Raw genomic sequence first — 26,864 nt, 5'->3', positions numbered from 1 at the left:
ATTACAGTAAATTTTTATTTTTGTGTTTTTTGTGTTAAGTTAAAATATTGGGAGTTATAGAGCATTAATTAAAAAAACACGAATTCGGAGCGCTAATTTGTTTATAAAAAAATAGCACACTATCTGTGGACTTTGCATACATATACAGTATGTCCTTGTAAGTTGTATCCATATGGAAAACTTTTTTATTATTAATTTTACGAAAAAAAGTGATTCTTCATAACAAGCTCTGCATGGTCCAAAACCTAAGATTTACCCATCAAATATCAATTTTTTGGATATTATACGAGTTATGTCAAAAAGTTTGAATTTCACTCAAGAGTAAAGTAGCTTTATTTTTCACAATATTGAAAATTGCTATTATGAAAAGTTGTTTGGAATCAAAAACTATATTCTAATATGCAATTACATCCTCCTAATTGAAAAAAAAAATTGAAAAATTATGGATAACATTATTTTTAGTATTTCAATTCTGATAACTCTTATTATTAATTTTACGAAAAAAAGTGATTCTTAATAAAAAGTTCTGGATGGTCTAAAACCTAAAATACAACCATCTTATATCAAATTTTATCAATTTTATACGAGGTATGTCAAAAAAGATAAATTTAGGTCAAAAGTAAAATACGTTTATAGTTCAGAATATTTCAATTAGAAGGATGTAATTACATACTGAAACATAGTTTTTAATTCCAAATAACTTTTCATAATAACAATTTTCGATATTGTGAAAAATAAACGTATTTTGCTCTTTAGCGAAATTCATTTTTGCCATACCTCGTATAAAATTGATAAAATTTGACATAAGATGGTTGTATTTTAGGTTTTAGACCATGCAAAACCTTTTATTAAGAATCACTTTTTTTCGTAAAATTAATAATAAAAGAGTTATCTGAATTGAAATAACTGAAAATAAAGTTATCCATAATTTTTCAAAAAAAAAATTTTTTCAATTAGAAGGAAGTAATTGCCTATTAGAGAATAGTTTTTAATTCCAAACAACTTTTCATAATAGCAATTTTCAATATTGTGAAAAATAAAGCTACTTTACTCTTGAGTGAAATTCAAACTTTTTGACATACCTCGTATAATATTCAAAAATTTTTATATTTGATGGTTAAATCTTAGGTTTTGGACCATGCAGAGCTTTTTATGAAGAATCACTTTTTTTCGTAAAATTAATAATAAAAAAGTTTTCCATATGGATACAACTTACAGGGACATACTGTATAATATACAATTATAAGATTCGAATCCAGCAATAAAATTGCTGGTAAATAACTTTCCAAAAATGGCATATTTTCGTATAATCTACCCAGACTATCCAATCAATGTGATATTTTTAGAGAGTATTCTTAAAGTTATGTAATTTCATTAAAAATAATAAAATAGAAATCAAGTTTCAACATTTTCAAACTTTACCCCCACCCTTAAGGGGAAAGGCGCAAAATGTCGCCTGTCCAGACTTTTATTGGGTTTTAAATGTATTCATTTGTTTCGAATCCTGAGAAAACTAATAAGTATTTTTGAAAAAATAAACGCAGAATGAAAGATTACGTTATTACCGAGGGCTGAAAGTCCCTTAGAATAAATAAAAATTTCTTTTGAATGAAATATTTGCAATTAAAAATCACACTAAATTTTCAGTAGTAATTGCACAAGAGCTCTAAAATTATCGAATTTTTCCCGAGTGACACTTTGACAGTTTTAATTTCACGACCCGAAGGGGAGTGAAATTATGTCAAGTGTGACGAGGGCAAAAATTCGATAATAATTTTAGATATCGAGTGCAATTTGTTGCGATTATTTCATGAATAAAACTGTTCAAAACCAAAATTTTATTGTAATTTATTTATGTAAGTACAAATTAGTACAATTAAACACACAGTTGTTATAAATATTTGACGGTTGAAAGTCATCACTTTTATAATTTTTAAAACATTAATTGTCATTAATGTCACTGAATGTATTTTTTCGTAGCAACGAAGGGCATCTGATGTAATATACTTGACGACGGGATATTATCAAAAATGATCGGGTATAATATCACAAGAGAGTGAGAATAAATTGAAAATAATGCGACAGTTTTTCGAGAATTTGTTGTCTGGCAATAGACACGAGAGCCCGCAAGGCTCGAGTGGCTATTGCCCAATGACAACAAATTTGAGTAAAAATGAAGCATTATTTTCTTATTTATTCTTACTGTCGTGTGATATTCGTAAGATTATTTTTTAATACGTATATTATGGATATTTTCTTAAATGTGACAGTTGTCAAAACTAGGAAACTGGTTGCCATTAAACAGAAACACTGTACTTAAAAAAATTCTATTGGTAATTTTCTGCAGTAGATAATTCTCAGTAGTAATTGCACAAGAGCTCTAAAATTATATATCAATTTTAGAGATCGAGTGCAATTTGTTGCGATTATTTCATGCATAAAACTGTTCAAAACCAAAATTTTATTGTAATTTATTTATGTAAGTACAAATTAGTACAATTAAACACACAGTTGTTATAAATTTTTGACGGTTGAAAGTCATCACTTTTATAATTTTTAAAACATTAATTGTCATTAATGTCACTAAATGCATTTTTTCGTAGCAACGAAGGGCATCTGACGTAATATACTTGACGACGGGAAATTATCAAAGATTATCAGTTTAATTTAGATTTCTGTAGCTTTCTATTGGTCAGAATATCATATGAATGAAATAATCAGTAGTAATTGCACAAGAGCTCTAAAATTCTATATTAATTTTAGAGATCGAGTGCAATTTGTTGCGATTATTTCATGAATAAAACTGTTCAAAACCAAAATTTTATTGTAATTTATTTATGTTTTTTTGTTGTGTTTTATTGGCACTGGTTTTCACAACCAACTGGCAGTCAATTTCATAATTATTTTTTAGACTATAACTTATCACTAACTCAGGGGAGTAATGTGTAGTGTGTGTGTTGAGTAAGTGTCTTGTTACTTTGCAAAGTCGACGACATTGTCTTTTCAAAGAGACGCTAATAATTGTATCCGAACGTCTGCGGTCCCTTCGGTGAATACCGATCCCACAAGGTAATTTATTTATGTAAGTACAAATTAGTACTGTTAAACACACAGTTGATATAAAATATTTTACGGTTGAAAGTCATCACTTTTATAACTTTTAAAACATTAATTGTCATTAATGTCACTGAATGTATTTTTTCGTAGCAACGAAAGGCATCTGACGTAATATACTTGACGAAGGGATATTATCAAAAATTATCACCTTAATTTGCATTTCTGTAGCTTTCTATTGGTCAACATCTCCTATGAATGAAATAGTCAGTATAAATTGGACAGAATTAAACACGTGATCAAATATACCTCGTCCAATTTACTTACCGTTGCACGTGATCCGCGCCATAGCCTGTGACACGATACCAACACGAAATATCTAGGCGGTAGGTGTGTTCCCCTTTAGAATCATTTTGATTCTAAAAAAGAACACACCCACCGCCTAAATATTTCGTGTTGGTATCGCGTCACAGGCTATGGCGCGGATGACGTGCAACGGTAAGTAAATTGGACGAGGTATATCTTACTATACGATTGGAAGTTAAAATCATTAAAAAATAATAAGTTTAATTTTTATTTCTGCAGCTTTCTATTGGTCAGAATCTCCTATGAATGAAATAATCTCTTTTATTTTCACCCCTGTAACTTATTAAAATAAATATTATAGAAGTTTTCAGGGACTTTCGGCCCTCAGTAATAATGTAATCTTTCAGTCTGCGTTTAAATTTTTCAAAACTATTAGCTTTTTCACACTGGCGAAGCGTTCATGTAACCACTGTTACCATTGGTAACAGTTAAAAATCTTGCAAATAAATATTTTATGAGGATGAATAATTCTATTTATCAATATTTTTACCAATAGAAATATATTATTATATTATGTGGTAATAGTACCTAACTCAGTAAATAGCCAACTACTCGTAGACACGAAAATATTGGTGAGTTTATGTGACTCAGTTGCACTTTATTATACTCTGTTACCAGACTCATTTCTGGTCACAATGGTCATATACCCACGCTGGCGCTCGGGACCGGCTAGTGACTGAAAATTTTGAAGAAGCGACGGCATAAGCGCGCTGTGTATCAGTAGCGCTGTTACCAGATTTAAAATTGGTGACAGTACCTATAAAAAGTGTGCGTGGAGTTAACCATAGATGAGTGGCGCTTCTTAATCGATCAACTACTTGAAAAGTAATTCTCCTTGTATAATTTTAAAGAAGAAAATGAGATTAAAAATGAAAAACCTATTTTAAACAATTTAAAAAAGGAATCAACAAAAGTAGTTCGATATTTTAAATTTAGTTGGTACAGTGAAAATCCTTGGTTATATTATGGTTGCAAGAAAAATATACTGTATTGTTGGCCATGTCTTCTGCTTTCTACAGAAAAATGGGTGGACCAGGTTCACGATTTAAATAGTGTTCGATTTTTAAAAAAGAGACATGAAATTTCTCCGTTACCTACATGTAATATGTATACCCAATTTGATTCAGTTTGGCAAAACAAAAATCAAAAGTTCTCTTAACCAAGCTTTTAAAGCAAATATTGCTAAACATAATGAGTTTGTTAAAAAAATAGATAGGTATATCCTTAGCACACTTATAATAGATACTGTATGTTTTTGGGCCAAACAAGAACTAGCGTTTCGTGGTCATTTTGAGTGCGACGACTCTGACAATCGAGGCAATTACAGGGAATTGTAAACATTAATTGCCAAAAAAAGATCAAACATTTTGTCAACATCTAGAAACATCTGTTTTTTCGTGAGTTTCAAGTGATATACAAAATGATATTATTGAAGCTACACTCACCGGCACAACATTCCGCCACCCAAAATTTTTGATTAAGTTTGACAATTTATAACTTTATTATTTGTGGTCCGATTTTCAAGATTCTTGCACCAGTTTGTAGGTACATGTAATCATATTGTTTGGTATTATTCCAGTAACAAAAAATTTTGCTTGCATTTCATTGTACAGGGGTAAAAGGAAGCGTTGTATTTTCTCCTAATTTTAAAAAATTCTGTGGAAAAATGGAATAGCTGATTTTATTTCATAGTCCTGTCATATTTTCCCGGAGGCATCACCAACATTTTGTTTTTTGAATTATCCGAATATCTTTTTTCTTATAAGAGCTGTACCATTTTTTGTAAATAAAAACACTGATTGACTCATACAATTGAGGTTGGATTGATAAGATTAGAATGGCCCGCATGCAGCCCAGATCTCAATCATATTGAGCATTTATGGGATGAATAAAAAAAGCTATTTGCCGTCATCCTAGGCCTCCAGAAAATTTGGTACAGTTATGGCCCTGGTAGAGGAATATCGGGCTATTCCCCAGGCAAGGAAAACACATCTTTATTCGATGCTAAACAGATTGCGAGTAGTCGTTGCTGCAAGAGGTGGACATAACCGCTATTGAATTGTTTTGTTTTGTTGTTAAATTTGTTTTGTTAATTTTAGTGCGTTTGCTATTTTTAATTAAATAAACCTTCAAAGCAGTGTTTTTAATTACAGCTCTTACAATAAAAGAGATATTCAGGTAATTCAAATAACAAGACCTTAGTGATACAAAAGGAGTATGAAACAAAATCAGCCCTCCAATTTTTCCACAAAATTTTTTAAAGTTAGGAGAAAAAACAACGCTTACATTCACCGCCGTATAATACCATCTAAGCAAAAATTTTTTGTTACCGGAATAATAGCAATTGACATTAATACATGTACCTACACACTTGTGCAAGAATCTTGAAAATCGAAGTACAAATAATAAAGTTATAGATTGTCAAACTTAATCAAAAATTTTAGGTGGCGGAATTTTGTGCCGGTGAGTGTATATATACATTTAGCCATATCTTCATTTTTTGAAATAAGATTTTTTGCATCTGGTTTTGGTAACAGTTCAGAAAAAGTCACGCGTCGCCACTGCTTTTTCAGGATTCGAAAAAAATGAATACATTTAAAACACATTGAAAATTTTGACAGGCGACATTTTGCGCCTTTCTCCTTAACGTAATGAGTTACAAAAACACAGGAAGGCGATAACGTGAACATAAAAAACAATTTTTTATTATGTAGCCATATATCTCAGTAAAATCGTGTCTAATATATTTTTTATCTCAGTAAAATTGTTTCTAATATATTTTGTATTGTTTCAGTCTTCGTTACATTTTTTCTACTGTCAACTTCAACTTTCGTCATGGCTGAAGAAAACAAACACTTGACTGCCGTCCTCCAGGGTAATGGACTGTTTACCAGAAACGCTTACCAGATACTAGCCCAAGAAAAAGGCAAAAATATATTTTTCTCACCTATAAGTATACACGCAATTTTATCTTTGGCTTCACAAGGATCTGGAGGGAAAACACAAAAAGCATTGACTAGCGCCCTCCAAGTTGCTGATATCGCAACGTTGGCCGAGGGCTACAAAGCAGCTATGCTTAAGCTGAATTCCGTTGAGGATGTAACTCTACTTATGGCTAATAAGGTTTATGTCAAAAATGAATATGCATTGAAAGATGAGTTTAAAGACAAAGTTGTCAATCATTTCTTTTCCGAAGTTCAAAATGTTGATTTCTCCCAATCAGCAGCAGCTGCTAAGACTATTAACACCTGGGTTGAAGAAAAAACAAAAGATAAAATTAAGGATTTAATACAACCTGATGATTTGAATGATGACACCCGCTTGGTTTTGGTCAACGCCATATATTTCAAAGGCAAATGGGCTGCACCGTTCAAACCTGAGGACACAAAAACCGAGAAGTTCTACTTAAACGACAATGATTCGATAGATGTTCAAATGATGCATACTAAAAAGAAGTTCTTCTTTAAAAACGATGAAGCATTAGATGCCAAAGTCTTGGAATTACCTTATACCAACAAAGATCTAAGCATGATCGTGATATTGCCTAATAAGAGAAACGGTATTAATGAGTTGGAACTTAAATTGGCTAATACTGATCTAACTAAGATCACGGAAAATATGTTTAGGCCAGACGTTATCGTTGCTTTGCCCAAGTTTAAAATTGAAACCACCATCAATTTGGAGGAGCCTCTCACAAAGGTAAGAATATTTATTTTTATTTAAATGATATTGTAGATGGTACTTATAAAAGGCAGATCCTATGAGATTTATTGTGTTTACCGATACTTGTTGCTTTATGGATGAAATCTTAGAGATTATCTTTTCTTCTTAAAGTGCCCTCTCCTCGATGGAGGTTGACTGCTACAATTCCAAACTCTTCTCTGTCTTCAGCTGTTCTATTAGCTGTTTAAAATTTAGCCTTCTCCATTGTAGGATGTTTCTTAGACGCGATAGTCTTTTCTTTCCTGGTCCTCTCTTTCCCTGGGTCTTTCCTTTCACTTAGTCTAAGAGCTAGTGAACCATCCGAGTAATGGTCTTCCTGTAAGGCCCGAAATTTGTATAGTGATAATTTATAGCATACCAAGGCTAAAAACCATGACATGGCAGGCATCAGCCCTGCACGTGTATCTACCAGGTGAATCGAAAAGGGCATAGTTTAGGGGTAAAGTAAACTTTCTCCTATAAGGTTTAAATTTAAGTAGGTATGTGTTTGAGTAAGTCATTTAGAAGAAATGTGTACAATGACAGGCGATTCTGAACAGTATAAGACCTTGCCTGGCGAGGGGAAAGATTAGGGTTCTTCCTAAAATTATTTTTTTTGCATCGAACAAAGTTTTTTTAGGTTTTTTGAATCATTCCAAACAGAAAAGGTCTTCAGTGACTTTTCTCTTAGGTTAATAGTTTTTGACATATAAGCGATTAAAAATTTAAAAATTGCGAAATCGGCCATTTTTAACCCTGAATCGGATATTTAACTGAAAATTTCAATGTTGCCAAGGTAGGTAGACATTCTTTAAACATCGATTGATGAAATCCCGAAGAGTTTTTTGCAATACAATATTGAAAACCTTTGTTTTTTTAATTGCTAATCAAGCGGGCGCGACACTGTAGTACCTATAATGAGGACGTTTGAGTTTGCATAATTCATTATCTCGAGAATGGGCAAATTTGAAGAGAAATCCTCAGACAGGTCGATTTTAATTTTTAAATTTGGACCTTTTGGCGTATATATAATACTAGTGACGTCATCCATCTGGGCGTGATGACGTAATCGATGATTTCTTTAAATAAGAGTAGGGGTCGTGTGATAGCTCCTTTGAAAGGTTATTTAATTCTCTATTCAGTAATATAAACGTTAATATAATTATTTATACAGCGATATTTTAATCGATGTTTAAAAAATATCTACCTACCTTGTAGTCCAGGAACCGAAGCTTTTCACCCCGCAATTTTTACAGAATGGATCGATTTGCTTGAAAATTTGAGAATAAGTAGTGGATGGTCCAATGATCAAAATCTATATGATGCCGAAAGGCGCTTTTATTATGGGGGTGGTTGCCACCCCATCTCGGGGGGTGGAAATTTTTTATTATATTTTGACAGCAAAAGTTGATAAAAACATTCATTCTAAGCAAAAAATGTTGTATACATTTTTTTGATAAAACTAATAGTTTTCGATTTATTCGCTATCGAAAGTGTTAGTTTTATATGGAAAAAATCAATGTTCTTCTATAGTATACTCATTTACTATTCACTCAATTTTTGTTGTAGAAAAAAATTTTTCACACCAAGTTGTTAAGAATTAAATAACCTACAATTTCGTATTTAAACAGTTTTTCTTATCTTTGATGCTAATCTTTCTATTCTGAAGAAAATGGCATTTTTTACAAAACTACAAAAATTCTTTCGCTTTTAACTTCAGTTTTTTAAAAACTAATCATTCCAAGCCAGTCAAACTTCTAGAATCTATTAATAATATAGAAATAAAGAAGAATGAATAAGGCCAATGACTAAAAACACCGCTAACTTACATTATTATGCTTACAATTGGATTTCTCCTTTTTTTTCTCAAAAAAATATATTGATTTGTTAACCGTAACTTTTTTATTTTGTATCCTAGAAAGTTTGGTATAAAAGAATTGTGTAGCTTGTTACAAGATCTACAAACCTATTAATTTTAAATTTTATTAAAATCCTTAGTCACAAAAAGAGGTGACTTTGAAAGGGTTGGTAAAGGTGGTTTTTGCATGCTATTACAAGTTTTAATTGTCAATAGCTCACTTAATTTGTGTCATAGAAAAATTCTTTTCATACCAAATTCTTGGGAATTAAATTAGCTACAATTTAATATTAAAACATTTTTTCACATCTCTGATGCTAATCTTTTTATTCAGAAGAAAATGCCATTTTTTTCAAACTACAAAAATTCGTTAATCGCTGTTAACTTCATATTTTTAAAAACGAATCATTCTAAGTCGGTCAAACTTCTCGAACGTATTAATAATACATAAATAAATAAGACTAAATAAGGTCAATGCCTAGTTTTAATTAGGGTGGTGATTACGGGGTTGCTTCCGACCACTTTTGCGCTGAAAAAAATAGGGACTGACATTCTTTCCATTATAAGTCACTTAATTTTTGCGCTAGAGATTTCTTTTTTATTTCTAGAGATAGATATTTTTAAATTCTTTAAATTTGTTTTAACAAGTTATTCTCGAAAAATGCATATTTTTCCCGTCTTTTGACTTTGAAACTACAATATTTAGCATTTGACAAAGGAGAGCTAACATATAATAAAGTATATCTTGATTAATGTTGGTCTTAAAGAAAATTAAAAAACACGGTTTTATTTATTTTTTCAAATAGTACATTTTTGTTTAGTAAGGTTGTTTTGATAAAACGAAAACTTATGGAGTTATTAGCAGAAAACTGATTAAAAACATTGATTTTTCGGTATAATACTAACACTTTCGATAGTGAATAAATCGAAAACTATTAATTTTATAAAAAAAATGGATAGAACATTTTTTGCTTAGAATGAACGTTTTTACCAACTTTTGTGGTCAAAATATAATAAAAATTTCTACCCCCACAAGGGGGTGGCAACCACCCCCATGGTAAAAGCGCCTTTCGGCATCATATAGATTTTGATCCTTGGACTATCCACTACTTATTCTCAAATTTTCAAGCAAATCGATCCATTCTGTAAAAATTGCGAGGTTTTGTCCTATTTCAAGCTCCATTACTTGGACTATTGGCAACATTAAAATTTTCAGAGGGTAAAAATGGCCGATTTCGCAATTTTTAAATTTTTAATCGCTTATATGTCAAAAAATATTAACCTAAGAATAAAGTCACTAAAGACCTTTTCTGTTTGGAATGATTCAAAAAACCTAAAAAAAAATTTGTTCGATGCAAAAAGAATAATTTTAGGAAAAACCCCTAATCTTTCCCCTCGCCTGGCAAGGTCTTATGCTGTTCAGAATCGCCTGTCATTGTACACATTTCTTCTAAATGACTTACTCAAAAACATACATATTTAAACCTTACAGGAGAAAGTTTATTTTACCCGTAAACTATGCACTTTTCGATTCACCTGGTAGATACACGTGCAGGACTGATGCCAGGTCATGGTTTTTAGCCTTGGTGTGCTATGAATTATCACTATACAAATTTCTAGCCTTACAGGAAGACCGTTACTCGGAGGGTTCACTAGCTCTTAGACTAACTATAAGTTGAGCATATTGGTCTTAGTATTTAACAGTATGTGGCCTAGGTATGATGTTTGTCTAACTTTCACTGTGTTGAAAAGTTCTTGTTTCTTGCCTATTCTATGCAGCACTTTTTCGTTTGAAGTATGCGACGTAAAATTTGAGGATTTTCCTTTCTCGATGGGCTGCTGCGCGAAATAATTCTTCTACTGTGGAACCACACCATCGTCTAACATTACGTAGCCATAAACGTTTCTTTCAACCAATCTATCTCTTTTCCTCCACTTTTCTCCTCGTATTATAAGGCGAAATAGACGGCCCAATTAGTCGAACAGAGATATAATTTTGATAAACATAGTCGAATTTCGAGTTTTATTCGAGAATCACATGGCAGTCATTTGATTTTTTCTTAAGATATTTTGGCCTGTTCTATTATCGATCTTATATGTCGATCAGGATTTAGCCTGCTATCGATCCAACATCCCAGGTACTTTTTATTGACCTATTCTAAAATGATCGCGTTTGTTGTGCAAGGTTGAGGTACATTTTGGCTTTTTCGGAATGACATCACTTTGGTTTTCTTAATGTTTATGTTTATACCAAATTACTCACAGACCAAGTAGGTCCCTTTATAGCGACCATTTACTTAAAACAAATTTACAGATATGTATGTTATTACGACAATGTAAAAAAGATCATTTTTCTTTTTTTTTACATTTCGCAACAACTTCTCATTAATAGTCCATAGCTAATATGCCAAAGAAAAAAAGGGATATTGTGTCGATATGTAATTTTGCCCTGGGTATGAGTGCCAACTATTCGAGGGTGAAAAAACATACATTCAAAATAAGTGCGGAAATGGATAAACTGATTAATTCTAAGTAACTTTTGTTCTATCGAGTTTTTTCACTAAATCAATATTTTTACGTTATTTGCGAGTGAATATGTTCATTTTTCAACAAAAACAAACACGTGTTTGGACGGTTCTTCTCAAATAACTCTAAAAAATAAATTATTTTATCGAAAAAATATATCGTATACACAATTTTAAAAAACGGTGTATGTATGTATGAAGTATGTAGACCCAGTAAAAGCAGAACTGGAGCTAATGAAAAGTAGATTCTTAAATCATAAATCATCACAACTTTTTTAAAGTCTTAAAAAAAGTTTTATTTCTGTTTTTTTTTAACAAGTTTCAAGTATCAAAATTAAGCAAGTAAAGCTTAAAATAATGTTGATTCCTTTTTTTGGCAAAAAAATCTTGAAAATTTATGAAAATCTTGAAAAAACTATTATTTATATGATCTGTAAGTTTCACCGGTTCACAGTGCTTATATTTCAAAACATTAGGATTTAAAGTAAAACAAATTTTTTGATATTTTGAAAAAAAAATGTCTTTTTTTCAAAATAACTTAAATTATTAGTGGTACCCAAAAACTTAAAGAGTATAAAAATGTAGGTTTTGCTTTTCTGAATATTTCAGATTTTTGCTTTTTTGGAAGATAAAAATTGGTTAAGATATGACTGTTCAAAATTTGCAAACCCTGGGTAGAGAATTTTTCATTTATTAAAAATTAATAAATGAAAATAGTTTCTATCCTTGTGGGATCGGTACTCACCGGAGGGACCGCAGACGTTCGGATACAGTAAGCGTCTCTTTGCAAGAACAATGACGACTTTGCTAAGTAACAAGACATTTACTCAACACACACACACTACCCATTACACTAGGTACCTGATTGGAAAAATCCACTGTACCATGCCAATGGCCATTAGTTGTTGTCGAGGCATTAAGTCAAATAAAAAAAATTGAATACACCCGTGATTAGTGACTTGTTCAAGCCCTTTCTACTACAGCCCTTTTATAAATAAGCACTTTATACCGATAAAACTCAAAGAGCATATAAACAATACATAAGTAAAGTAGCTTGTGAAGCGGTAAGGATGAATTTCATTTAGGATGCTAATTAGGGGGTTATTTTCACCAGTTTTTTTTTTACCCAAAAAATGGGATCAACTTTATTCTGAGCATATCTTGCTTACTTTTTATTCTAGAAATTAAAAAGAAAACAAGAACAATGCTTTTTTAAACATTTAAACAAGTTATGATGAGTTTTCCATGAAAAGTGCTTCATTTTTTTATTATTTCACGTTGAAATATTCGATTTGGAATTTGACGAATAAGAACCTACTTTTCATTAGCTACAACTCTGCTTCTACTGGGTATTCAGACTGCACACATACACCATTTGTTCAATTTTTTAAAAGCTATACTTTTGCTAAGAATATTTTTTCGATAAAGTACTTACTTTTGAGTTATTTGCGAAAAACCGTCTAAAAACGTGGTATTTTTTTATTGAAAAATGAAGATATTCACTTGCAAATAACTCGAAATGTATTGACTTGATAAAAAAACTCTATTGAACAAAAGTTGCTTAGAATTAGTCAGTTTATCCACTTCCGGACGTATTTTGACGGTATATTTTTTCACCCTCGAGAAGGGGTGGACTCAAACGTAGAGCAAAAACACACATTGGCACAATATCACTTTTTTCTTTGACAAGTTAACTATGCTACCAAATTTCAAGTCAATCCAAGCTCTTGTTTCAAATCCAAAGGTTCTTTAAAATAAGGCCCATCGGTGGGTAGAAATTGAAAAAAAAACTAAATTTTGTGGAAGTATAGAAAACAAAAGTTTTCAGTGTTTTATTGTGAGAAAAAAACGTACCATACCAAAATAATTACCAGCTTTTAAGCAAAATTTGCTTGAAAAATTGATTACCAAATTGAGAGAATGATTAGAACATGGAATATAAAAATGCCTTTTAAGATAACTGCTTAATTTGTCTTGAAGTCGGTTGTATTTTCCTGATATTTGACAGAAGCCAAAGCAAAAAACTGATAGTAGGGGAGCAAAGTATGCTAAATGTGCAGTCACTCGAGCGTTATAGGGACTATTGGGTTGTGAAGAGTAGGTCTTAAACCAAAAAAAGTTAAGTAAAGTTATTTTAGTGGGCGCTTGCCATTTTTTAATTTAATTTTCCATTTCCAACAATCGTTACTTAGTTCCAATAGTTACTTATTTTTTCGTAAGGAATCCAAATCTGCAATAAAAAATGGGGGCTCCTATTTAAGATTTTAAAGTAACCCCCCACCCCAACTCCTTGGTAGGTCGTGTTTGGTACCATTCGATAGATTTTTCAAAAATATTAAATAAGTGTATTTTACAGTTTTTCGATCTGATGTTCATTTCGCGAAATATCGCGGGATTCGTATTTAAAATATTAAATTTACCCCCCACCCCTCTCCGTGGGAAGTCGTGTTTGGTATCATTCGATAGATTTTAAAAAAATATTGAGCACATATTTTTTAGTTTTTCAATATGTCATTCATTTCGCGAAATATTCGCTTTTTTCTTGTGAAACTTTGGGACTCATTTCCTTACACCCGTATTTTTAAAATATACACTCTTTTGCATGTACTTAACTTCCCTTATCTTAATCTGACAATTTTGAGGTTTTTTAAGGATACATTTTTTTTCGGGCCCCCCTTAACGAACTGCCCTGTGTTAAGAGCCAATATATGGTAGAGGTACATCTGCGGGGGACCAGGTTTCTCCCCATATGATAATCTGAAGCGCTCGAGTAACTGCAAATATCCCCTCTTGGGATCCCCTACCTACCATGAGTTCGATTGGAAATCGTAAATAAACCATTCTCTTTTTTGTCTCAGTTAGCCCTATTTGATTTTTTTAACATTTTAATTTTTTTTTTATTTACTGCTTAAATAAATCAATATTAATTAATGCATTTTTGTGGGAAGCGGGCCTCATCAAGTGCCCGGGCGCTAGGCGGCCGCCTAGTCCGCCTAATGGTTAATCCGGCACTGCGAAAAGTCGTTGTAGACCCAAGTCGGAATCCGCAGTCAACACCGTATGACGTATCTGATGCTTTTGATATTTACGTCATTTACCTTGACTCCATCCTTGGAATCCTCCAGTGCCCCTCGGAATAAAGATTAAATAGCACTTGCGAAAGAAACATCCTTGTCTAACTCGCCTTCTAATTTCTACTTCTGTGGACGTGGAACCTTCGATTCTAACTATGGCGTTTTGGTTCCAGTACAAGGTTTTTAGTAGTTTTCTGTCTTTCTCATATAAACCGACTTCTTGCAAACGGTGTAATAGTAGGTCATGTTTTACTCTACCAAATGCTTTTTCGAAGTCTATGGAGGATATAAATATACCTTTCTGTTGATCGTAGAATTTTTGAGCCAGAACTGGTAAAATGAACATGGCTTCTCTTGTACCCATGCCGGCTCTGAATCCAAACTGATTGTCTCCAATTAATCGTTTCATCATCATCATCACGTAGCGCTACAACCCTGGGTGGGTCCTGGCTGACCGTACAACTTTCTTCCAATTTGTTCGGTCTTCCATCAACCTAGGGTCAAATGGGAAGTTCATTTTTCGGAGATCTGCTTGGATGTTATCTGTCCATCGCATTCTGGGACGTCCGAGTGGTCTTTTGCCTGTAGGAATCTCCTCCCATACCAGTCTTACTAGTCTATCGTTATGAAGTCTGTGCACGTGGCCTGCCCATCTTAGTTGCTGTGATTTAATTTCTTGGACAATATCGGTGTCATTGTAGAGTTCTTTTAATTCGCAGTTGGTTCTGACCCTATACTCCTTCTTCTTTAAGTTCCATCTTCTATCGAAGGTTGGAAATCATCATGGCAATGCGGACCCTGTTGACTGCCGCTTTAAATATTTCTGCACTACTGCATTCGAACCATTCCCGTAAGTTCTTAAGCCAGGATGTTCTTCGTCTTCCCACATTTCGCTTTCCTCGGAGTTTGCCTTGCATAATAAGTTGTAATAATGAGCATTTTTGCCCTCTCATCACATGTCCCAAGTACTCAAGTTTTCGTCTTTTGATAGTTAGTATTATTTCCGGTTGATTTCCTATCCTTCTAGTTACTTCCACGTTCGACATTCTTTGAATCCATGATATTCGTAGGATTCTTCTGTAACACCAAAATTCAAAGGCGGCCAACTTATTCAAATGGACTTGTTTCAACGTCCACGCTTCCAAGCCATAAAGAAGAGTAGAGAACACGTAACATCGAAGCATCCTTAGGCGTAGTTCTAACCTTATATCCCGACAACAAAGAAACTTTTTAAGTTTAATGAATGATGCACGTGCTATTTCAATACGTGTCTTAATTTCTTTGGTTTGGTCTACATTTGATGTTATCCATGTTCCTAAGTATTTGTAGTTATCCACACTCTCAATCACAGTATCTTCAATAGTTAATTGGATGTTTACGTGTGCCGATTTAGTTATGATCATGCATTTAGTTTTCTTTAAATTCATCTTCAGTCCGTACTCATGACAGCGTTCATTAAGGCGTTGCATTACGTTCTGTAAATCATTGTTGTTATCTGTTATTATTACTGTATCGTCTGCAAAACATAAGTTGTTCAAAACTTCTCCATTGATAGATATACCTTCTATTGAATTTGAGAGCGCTTCTTGAAATACCGCTTCACTGTAGACATTGAAAAGTAGTGGAGACAGCACGCAACCCTGACGGACTCCTCTCTGTATTTTGATATCTTGGGTGTCCTGGTTGTCAACTCTTATCTTGGCAGTTTGATTCCAATATATATTAGATATAATTTTCATGTCACGACTGTCAATATTTTTGCTTTTTAATATATCTACAAGCTTTTTATGTTGAACTTTATCAAATGCCTTTTCAAAGTCTACAAAACATAAGTACATATCCTGATTCATGTCCATGCATCTCTGGGCCAGCACATTCAAGCCGAACAAAGCATCTCGTGTGCTCATACCATTTCTAAAGCCAAATTGTGTGTCACTGATTTCATATTCGAGAGTTTTAACAATTCTACTGTGTATTATTTTCAAAAATGTTTTAAGTGTGTGACTCATTAAAGATATTGTTCTGTGATCCGAGCAGGTTATTGCACTTGACTTTTTGGGAATTGCTACAAAGGTCGATTGCAGCCATTGTTTGGGGATTGTGGCAGTCTGATATATTAGATTAAAGAGTTCAACCATTACATCAATACAATCGTCATCATAAGTTTTAATGGTTTTAATGACCCTACAGTAGGAAAAATGAAAGAATACCCATGAACGAACATATAAAACACGCAGTATTTTCCTGTCACTGTGTCACACAAAAAATTGGCCAGCGCAAGCACATGTAATAATTATTGTTACATGTAGTTGCACTGGACAATTTTCTTTGTGTGACGGTGACAGGAAAATACAGCGTGTTTTATATGTTCGTTCATGGGTATTCTTTCATTTTTCCGACTGTATACTGGTTTGTGTTAATGTCGTGGTGAGGTCCGAAAATTTTTCTAAGTAAATTTTTCTCGTTTCGAGAAAAGCTCAGACGTTTTGAACTAATCGTGTTGACGTGTTGAACTAGACGTGTTGAATTAATCGTTTTGCACTTTATATTCGGTTATGTACGACTTTTACAGGACTTTTACTTACTGACTCATAAGATGGAACTCCTTGCATTGTTGGGGGTTTGGTTTTTTCAGTAGTGGGATGAATATTAATTCTAGCCAGTCTTGGGGTATTCTGCCTGTATCATAAATACGGTTGAAAAAAAGAACCAATATTTCGATGCTTTCTTACAATATGAATATTTAATGAATCACTGTGCTCGATATTTGCCTCGTAATTTTGTGAATTTAAAAAAAATTTATTCTAATGTCAGAGAATAGGCAAAGTCAGTTATCTCTTAGTGGAATCCACACAATGAAAACAATAAATGTGACGTAGCAAGTTCTTCTGTTTCCATTACAAAACACATAATTATTTAGACGAATTTAAATTCATTTTTATTTACGGACTAGGAAAAGAAAAGTTATATTTTTAATTCTATTGGATGAGGATTATTTGAATTGAAATAAAAAATTAACAGTTAAACAAAACAGTTGAACAGTAAGTATTGAAACGATTTAAAAAAAATCGGAAAATTAGTATGATACAATTGATCCAAAAACTGGCATAATCCAGACATCCAAAGTGAAAGTTATCCTCCAACACCAAATTGTTCTATATGGTCCACATAATGTTCAGAAAAAAGTCACACCATTTTGCGTCGGGTTTGGGGGGGGGGGAGAGGGGGGAGAAATCGGTAAATTCGTAGTTTTTTACGTGTATCGTCAATATTTTTAAAAATATGCGGATTAGGATGAACAACCTTTTATACAAAAATGTTCTACATTAAATTTGAAATAAAAAAGGCCCTATGCATATTCCTTCTAGAATGAACGGTTCCAAAGTTACGGAGGTAGTATAGTAGGTCCAAAAAAAGGCCGAACCCAGACATCCAAAGTAAAAGTTTTCCTCCAACACCAAATTGTTCTATATGGTCTACATATTGTTCAATAAAAAGTTACACCATTTTGAGCGTCCAGTTTGGGGGGGGGGAGATGGGGGAGAGGTCGGTAAATTAGTAGTTTTTTTACGTTTTTCATCAATATTTCTAAAACCATGCTTTAGCGTAAACAGTGTTCTATACAAAAATAAAAAAAGGTCCTATACGTAATTGATATAAATTCAACGGTTCCAAATCCTACGGAGGGTGAAAAGTGGAGGTTTTCGATACTTTTTATATTTTTTGGGCAATTGATGATGATTTTAGGTGGTGAGGTTGACGTTTCTTCAAGAGCTTATCACTAACATACAATCGGCCACTGAAATAGCAAATTTTATTTACAAAACACAATCCTGTTAAAGAAAATTTCTTTCATCAGTAATAATATTATAAATTGCCCAAAAAATATAAAAAGTATCGAAAACCTCCACTTTTCACTCTCCGTGACTCTGAAACCGTTGATTTTATAACAATTATGTGTAGGACCTTTTTTGTTTTAAATTTTATGTAGAACATTTTTGTATAGAACATTGTTTACGCTAAAGCATAGTTTTAGAAATATTGACGAAAAACGTAAAAAAACTACTAATTTACGGATTTGTCCCCCATCTCCCCTCCAAACCGGACGCTCAAAATGATGTAACTTTTTTCTGAACATTATGTGGACCATATAGAACAATTTGGTGTTGGAGGATACCTTTCACTTTGGTTGTCTGGGTTTGGGTCTAGTTATACCATACTAAATGTGAAGTACCTACATGAATTATTGTAATTTAACACAAATGCGAGCTTACTAATAGACCAGGGCATTTAGAACTAAAAATACCGTAATAAATCGATTTTTAAATACAGCGCTTAGAGACTTGCAACTTCTTGCATTGTGTTCAGGATAACGTCAGGAAAAAAGTCTACTATACAAAAATGGTTGGACATGCATAATTGTACTTTAAAGTTCATAAAATGCATCCAAAAGTGCATAAACATGACAAAATAAGTATATTAAGGGCCAGATTTTGTTATTCAGAGGTTTTTTGGGGTCACTGAATACAAATACACAATAAGAACCGACCCCGAAACGCGTGGTGCCCAGGCCCATGCCCAATGTTATTACTAAGGCACGTCATCTAGAGTTTCGAGGGTTTTCAACACTAAATTGGTGCAAACAGATTACTCGGGGGTTTTTGTGATGGCTGAAAATAAATACACCATCAGAATCAACCGCCGCAGCACCTGGTGCCCAGGCTTACTACTAACGCACGCCATCTTCTGGATTTTCGTGGGTTTTCGGCACTAAATTGATACAAACGGATTACTCGCGGGTTTTTTTGAGGTTGCTGAACACGAATATGGTATTAAAACCAACCTTCGGACAACCTGTCGCCCAGGTTGACTGATATACACGTCATCTTCTGGAATTTCGAGGGTTTTCGGTTTTCGAAGGTCAGTTCTGAGGCGTATTAGTGTTCTGCAACTCCAAAAACTCCCCGAGTAATCTATTTGCATCAACTTAGTGTCGGAAAGTCTCGAAATTCCAGAAGATGAAGTGCATATCAGTCATCCTGGGTACTCCAGAAGATGACGTGCCTCAACAGTGACCCTAGCACCAGGTATCCCGGTGGCCGGTTCTGATTACGCATTCGTGTTCAGTGACCCCAAAAAGCCCCCTGAATAACAAAATCTGGCCCTTAATATACTTATTTTGACATGTTTATGCACGTTTGGATGCAGTTTATGTACTCTACAGTGCAATTATGCATTTCCACCTATTTTGTATAGTAGACTTTTGTCATGATGTCATCCTGAACTCAATGCAAAAAGTGCCAAGTCTCTAGGAGCTGTATTTAAAAATCGATTTATTTTGTGCTAAATGCGCTGATCCAAAAATGAAACTTTTACAACTCACCCATAACTAACTAAAGACATTACTATAAACTCACTTCATTTTAAAGTTCAAGCTTACAGTGAATCCTGTACTGGGTGCAGATAAATCTGAAGATTGGATGCTTACTTTGCTCCGTCTACATATTTCTCTGTCTTCGTGTCTTCTCTATATGTGCTGTGGAATTATTCAAAAACCCACTGAAAATTATACCCCGTTTCACTAGCATATTCTGTGATCTATTGCAAAATCTCCTGTGTAACTGCTCTTCAAATTAACCTTTATACCGGTCCTCTCTCTCTCTCTCTCCTCTCTCTTCTCCCTTTTCTACCTCATCTCCCTCTTCTCTCTCCTTTCTCTCTCATCTCTGTCTCTCCCTCTTTCTCCCCTCGTCTCTCTCTCTTCTCTCTCGAATCTCTGTGCTTCCTCTTATCTATCTCTCTCTTATCTCTCGAATCTCTGTGCTTCCTCTTATCTATCTCTCACTTCTCTCTCTTCTATCTCTTTTATCTGTGCTCTCTCCCTCTCTTCTCTCTCTTATTTTCTTCTTTCTTCTCTTTCTTCTCTCGCTTTTCTCCTTTCTCTCCTACATCTCTCTTCTCTCTTATCATTGTAAAAATCCAAGTCCTAAATAGCTGATATTTTAAACGTAAGGTCCTTCAAATATTTGTGGCGAATATTAAGGTATGTATAGATATGCGCGCCGCGCACTTCGCGCCGTGTGTACGCTGCGCGTTTGTGGCGCGTTCGTTAGATTAGTACGTGTTTTCAAGGGGCACACAAACGGCGCGCACACAGCGCACCACGATCCAACTTCTGTCGGCGCCAGAAACGCGCGGCCAACACACGGCGCGAAGTGCGAAGCTCGCATATCTATACGCACCTTTAAATAAAGCTTTATACAATCATGTTTTGTATTTGGTCTTTTTTATAGTTCCATTCAGTTGATATTTTTTTGTTCCAGTTGGGTCTTGGCGTCATATTCAGTGATCACGCGGACTTCACTGGCATGCTTAAGAGTCCTGAACCACTAAAAGTTAGCAAAGTGATTCACAAAGCGTTCATCGAGGTTAACGAGGAAGGCGCTGAAGCAGCAGCAGCTACTGGTAAGTCAATTCGTTCTTATTATTTTGAGTAACACTGAAACTAATTATGAAAATAGTAGCAAATTAGTATCGGTATTTCATGCCTTTAATATCAATAGTCCCCTGCGCCATTATCGTATAACATAATCGCTGGGATCCGTTGAAGTATTTCTAGGTATACTATTGGTTCAGTTTTATCTTAACTCCAATTATGTAACATCGACGTGGATCTCAAATACCCACCTATACTATGGCCAATCGAAAAATCACTACACAGCCGCATCACAACTGGCTCATACTGTAAAATGAGTGCTGCGTCAACTTTTTCTTCTACGGAACTACAGTCCAAATTGAGCCTTGGCCTCTTTTATTTTTTACCTCCACCCTTGTTTGTCTGTGGCTGCTCTTCTCCATGCACAGACTCCTAAAAGGGCCTATGCGTCGCAGTTTACTGTGTCTTCCCAGCGCGTTCTTGGCTTTCCAACTGGTCTCTTTCCCTGCATTCTAGCATTCAGTGCTCTTTTTGGTAGCCTATCCTCTCCCATTTTTATCACATGTCCGGCCCATTGCAATCTTTGTATTCTAATGAAGTCTGACAAGGGTGTTTCCTTATAAAGTTGATAAAGCTCGTTGTTGTATCGACTTCTGAAGATTCCGTTTTCCCTCACAGGTCCTAGTATTCTCCACAGTACTTTCCTTTCGAATGTGTCGAGTTTGTTTTTGGATGTTGCTTTCGGGGCCCAGGCTTCACTGTCCTAGGTCGAATTAAGGTTTTATAGATTCTCATCTTTGTATTTCGGTGGAGACTTTCAGAGAGATAAAAGGAAAAAGAGATGGTCCAGAATATGACTCTAAAATGAGTGACTTTCTGAATGTATAAATAAAAATATAAAGCTGTGAAAATGATCGTAGGAAAATACAGATTACATAATGTCATATTTTCGACCTTCGTCTTCTTTTTTGTCTCATTGTAGTCTAGTCTCATTTGTAATAATTTCTATATTATATTCTAATGGGTTTGCTTTCATGTTTTACTATATTTTCTCAATTCAATGTTTCTACTTATATATTTCTTTTTGCACTTTTATGTTTGGTTTGATTATGGTTTTATGGATGTTTTTCTACTACTTTCAGGCTTATTTCTTCTTTCTTATTAATTTCTTTCCAAGCATATGTTCATCTTTTAGGATGCTACAGATTTAAATTTTTGCATTCTTGTTGAATTTTCTGTTTTCAGCAGTGTCTTGTTCTTACCATAAGGATACTTTTCCCTCATAGTTATTACTTTTATTCGTTCTTTTTTTCCATTATGCACTTTTTGTTCCTATTTTCGTCACTCCCAAATAGTTGAAAGTAGGCCGAAATGTCACATATCTTATAAAAATGATACAGACAGAGATCTTGAATAACGGACATGGCATCGAAAATAAAGAAAATGTTTAAAAGATGTAAAACCAAGTGAAGCAGAAATGGGGGATATATCGATTTGTTTTATTCCTTTATTTACTCGATTTTTAATTCTGTTGTGGTATATTGGAATCGAAATTTTGCTTTAGAATCTTTCAATATTCTGTATGCTACGACTTTTTAGCCAGTTATGTAAATCTACAATCGTTTTCTTGGACATTATATTACCCTTCTTCCTTTTTAACTTTATCTTTTTGTATTTCAGTCGTGCAAACGGTGTTAAAATATTTGTACATTTTAGATTTCGCCTCGTAGACCCTACCTCACTGCGACCTGAAAGGTCTTGCTAACCCACAATAATTATATTTTAATTCAAAATATTTATAAGAAAACCTATTATCCGTTATTATCTGAGATATGTTTGTTACCTGATTAGGTTACAAGAAGGCAGTCCCCGGTGTTTGTGATGTGGTGCAAACAATCTCCTTGTACTTCTTCAGCTGCCATCTCCACTACGGAGGTTGGCAATCATCATAGCTATTTTAATTTTTGAGGCAGTAGCTCTAAAAAATTGTTTTGAGCTACATCCAAACCATTCTCTCAGGTTCTTCAGCCATGAAATTCGTCTTCTTCCGATGCTCCTTCTGCCATCTATCTTTCCTTGCATTATGAGTCGCAGGATGCCATACTTCTCGCCCCGCATCACATGTCCGAGATACTGTAGTTTTCTTTCTTTAATTGTAAGTTCAGCTTCCTTCTCTTGACCTATTCTTCTCAGTACTTCGTTGTTCGTAACTCTATCTACCCAGGAAACCCTCATAATTCTTCTATAGGTCCACATTTCAAAGGCGTTAAGTCGTCTCATTGTCTCTACATTTAACGTCCATGATTCCACTCCATAGTATAGTGCACTGTATACGTAACATCATTTTCATAAAATTAAAACGTGCTTTTTCGATTCTGACTTTGATTTCTGCAGTGTAGTCATTATTTTTTGTTATAAGTGTTCTTAGGTAAGTGTACTTTTTTACTCTTTCGATCTGTTGGCCCTCTACTATTAAGATTTCGTTAGTATTATGGTTGTTTTTACTAATTTTTATAAACTTCGTCTTTTTGATATTAAAAGAGAGTCCGTACTCCCTACTACACCTTATTATTTTACTCATGAGTCTTTACAGGTGTTGTAAACTATCGGCTATTATTACTTTATCATCTGCATATCTGATGTTGTTAACTAAGACTCCATTTACTCTTATGCCGACTGTTTCATCTTCCAGAGTTTCTCGCATTACCTCTTCAGAATAAGCGTTAAATAATAGAGGTGATAGTATGCAGCCTTGCCTGACCCTCTCTTTATTTCCATTTCTTTAGATGTTTCTTTTTCAATTCTTACTATTGCTCGCTGATTATAATAGAGGTGTGTTATTAATCTTAAATCTCTTTCATCTAGGTTTTTAGTTTTCAGAATTTACATGAGTCGATCATGTTTTACTTTATCAAACGCTTTATTGTAGTCTATAAAACAGACTACTATTCCTTGTACTAGCAGACTATAATATGTTCGGCTGTTTCCTCAAAATTTTTATCTATGTACTTCGCGATTACTCTGACTTCACGTTTATAAAGCTTTAAAAATATTTTTGCGTAGGGAGTAGAAGATTGTAATAACCTTGTTGCTTACATAAAACGTTACTTTATTATGGATGCCATCTATTAGAACATCCTGCTACTTTCTATCTAAATAATGTTATATTATCCCCTTTTCTCCATCTTTGAATTGGTCTGTAATTTTATTCCTTTCCATTATATCTTCGCATTAATCTACAAATGTCTTCATTTTGTTTTGCGTCACTTCATTGAGTTTATCAATAACAATAGACTTAATAAGCAAATTCATTTAATAGTAGAGTATTATATTAATAAAAATGTAAAGCATTTAACATAAACCCGGATTTTAACAGTTTCTTCTTTGTGTACATAAATAATTAGTTTCAGTTTTACTCAGACGTTTTTGCTTTTTTGCTTTTGCTTTTCTGTTCGTTTTGTTTTTTGCTACTTTCTCTAACCTAGTATGCTAATAACGTATAATAAATATACTTACCTAGTTGATTCTTAAATTTGTTCGGAAAACTTAATTAAAAAATATGTACTGTAAAAGAGAGTGGTCTATCAGATTAGAGTATTTTATTTCAATAAGTAAATAAATTAGAAAATACTTTTTATCACAATGATCGGTTTAGTGTGACTAAAATTAATCTAGAATTAGAAATTAATCTAAGACAATAATTTATCTTAAATTAACGAATTAATCTATTAATATATTAACATACAAGATGTGTCACACCCAACAGCATAGAAACAAGACGTTAAAATATTCTTTTTGCAGAGTTCGATCGTTCAAAAGTTGTATTACTTTGGTATAGAAACAACGCGTCAAAACGTCTCTAAAAGCTAAGCATTAATAGTCCAGGGCGCATCTGTTTTGAGATGGACGTTGATAGGTGACTCAAATTTTTTTGCAGAAATTGCTTGAAAATAACTCAATTAATAATATTTGAGTTATCCTCCCACTCAAAATGGTCCGGAACATTGTTTAAATAATCAAAATGTCAAAATGTGAAGGAAAAATTCGATTTTTTTATTGGTTTTTTGATTATAACTTTATAACTATTCATTTCTGAGAAAAGTTGTACTGACATAAAAGTTGTGTAATTAAATTTCCTACAATATAGAATTGGTTAAGAATTTAAAAAATAGTCACCCTTGTTGCAAAATAGCAATAATTGCGAAAAAAACCATACAAAAAAAGTATTCGCATTTTACGTTTTTCAACCATTTATGCTACACTTAGGACCTTTATATTTTACCCAGAAAAACTATATGCTATAGTGAAACAACGCTGTAAATTTCATTAAGATCGGTTTAATAGATTTTGCAAAATAAATTTTGCAATCCAGCTTTCGCACAAAAAAATTCATTTTTTTAAATGTTGCAGGACTGAAAATAAAGCAGATAGCAAGTTGATTTTTTTTGCTTATAGAAGTGTACTGTACCTTTCATTTGCAATTTGCAAAATTAAAATCGATTAATTACCACGGCGTCAGGAAATTTTTTAAATAAATCTTAATTTTTGGTGCTACGCGCAGGACAGCGGTGTTCGATTCACACAAGTTGATTTCCACCAAAATTTCTTCCAATCTTTATCTAATATATTATTTTCTTACTCTATATTTTGTTGTATTTTAATATTTTAATTCCACAAAAATCACACTAATTTTATTATTGTTTTGAAATATTGTTTAAACAATTGCATATGTTTAGAAATAATAAACTTTTATTCTCTTAGTTAAAATATATGAACAAAGAAAGTTTTTGCTAAAAAAAGTGTTATTTCAAAGGATAGAGTATGTGTTTTTTTTGCAATAAACAAATTTATTTATTTATATCGAAATGTAATAAAAATTAAAATGTATCAATCATTATCAAAGGTCATTGAAATGCCCAATCAGAGCAAACTATCCGCTGTCCTGCGCGTAGCACCAATAATTAATATTTTAAAAATGTTTATTTAAAAAAATTCCTGACGCCGTGGTAGTTAATCGATTTTAATTTTGCAAATTGCAAATAAAAGGTACAGTACACTTCTATAAGCAAAAAAAAATCAACTTGCTATCTGCTTTATTTTCAGTCCTGTAACGTTTTGAAAAAATGAATTTTTTTTGCGAAAGCTAGATTGCAAAATTTATTTTGCAAAATATATTAAACCGATCTTAATAAAATTTACTGTATTGTTTTACTGTATCATAAAGTTTTTCTAGGTGAAATATGAAGGTCCTAAGTCTAGCGTAAATGGTTGAAAAACGTAAAATGCGAATAATTGTTTTTGTATGGTTTTTTCGCAATTATTGCTATTTTGCAACAAGGTGACTATTTTTTAAATCTTTAACCAATTCTATATTGTAGCAAATTTAATTACGCAACTTTTATGTCGGTACAGCTTTTCTCGGAAATTAATACTTTTAAAGTTATAATCAAAAAACGAAGAAAAAAATCGAATTTTTCCTTCATTTTTTGACATTTTGATTATTTAAACAATGTTCCGGACCTTTTTGAGAGGGAGGATAACTCAAATATTATTATTTGAGTTATTTTCAAGCAATTTCTGCAAAAAAATTTGAGTCACCTCTCAACGTCCAAATGCACTAATATTTTTACAGATGCGCCATGGTCTATAAAGGGAAAACAACTTGTAGGTTTGGCCCATGGTACAAAGACGCCAGGTACGATAGCCGGAATATCCGACATTCGGATGAGTTCGCGCATGACGTCACAATGAGAGTGATTTTAAATATTCCCCATTTAAAACATTAGCGCTCGGAGCACAATTAGTTTTAAATTGGTCATAAAGAGTCATTTTAATAGATTAATATAATT

The 26,864-nt window shown here is 33.2% G+C and overlaps 1 protein-coding gene across 19 annotated transcripts in view; it reads left to right on the top strand.

Moving 5' to 3' along the window:
* The window catches only part of LOC114326365 (antichymotrypsin-2), a 211,168-nt gene that overhangs the window by 51,148 nt on the left and 133,156 nt on the right, over positions 1–26,864 (top strand). For all 19 annotated transcript variants that reach the window (XM_028274711.2, XM_028274715.2, XM_028274706.2 and 16 more), the window contains exons 2-3: positions 6,215–7,119; positions 20,903–21,044. In XM_028274711.2, coding sequence (XP_028130512.1) covers positions 6,215–7,119; positions 20,903–21,044 — 1,047 coding nt within the window. The remainder of the gene's footprint in view (positions 1–6,214; positions 7,120–20,902; positions 21,045–26,864) is intronic.

This window comes from Diabrotica virgifera, chromosome 1 (genome assembly GCF_917563875.1).
Source record: "Diabrotica virgifera virgifera chromosome 1, PGI_DIABVI_V3a".
NCBI classification, from domain to species: Eukaryota; Metazoa; Arthropoda; class Insecta; order Coleoptera; family Chrysomelidae; genus Diabrotica; species Diabrotica virgifera.
Note: the sequence above shows the minus strand (reverse complement) of the source record. Positions and strands in the feature narration are given on the sequence as shown.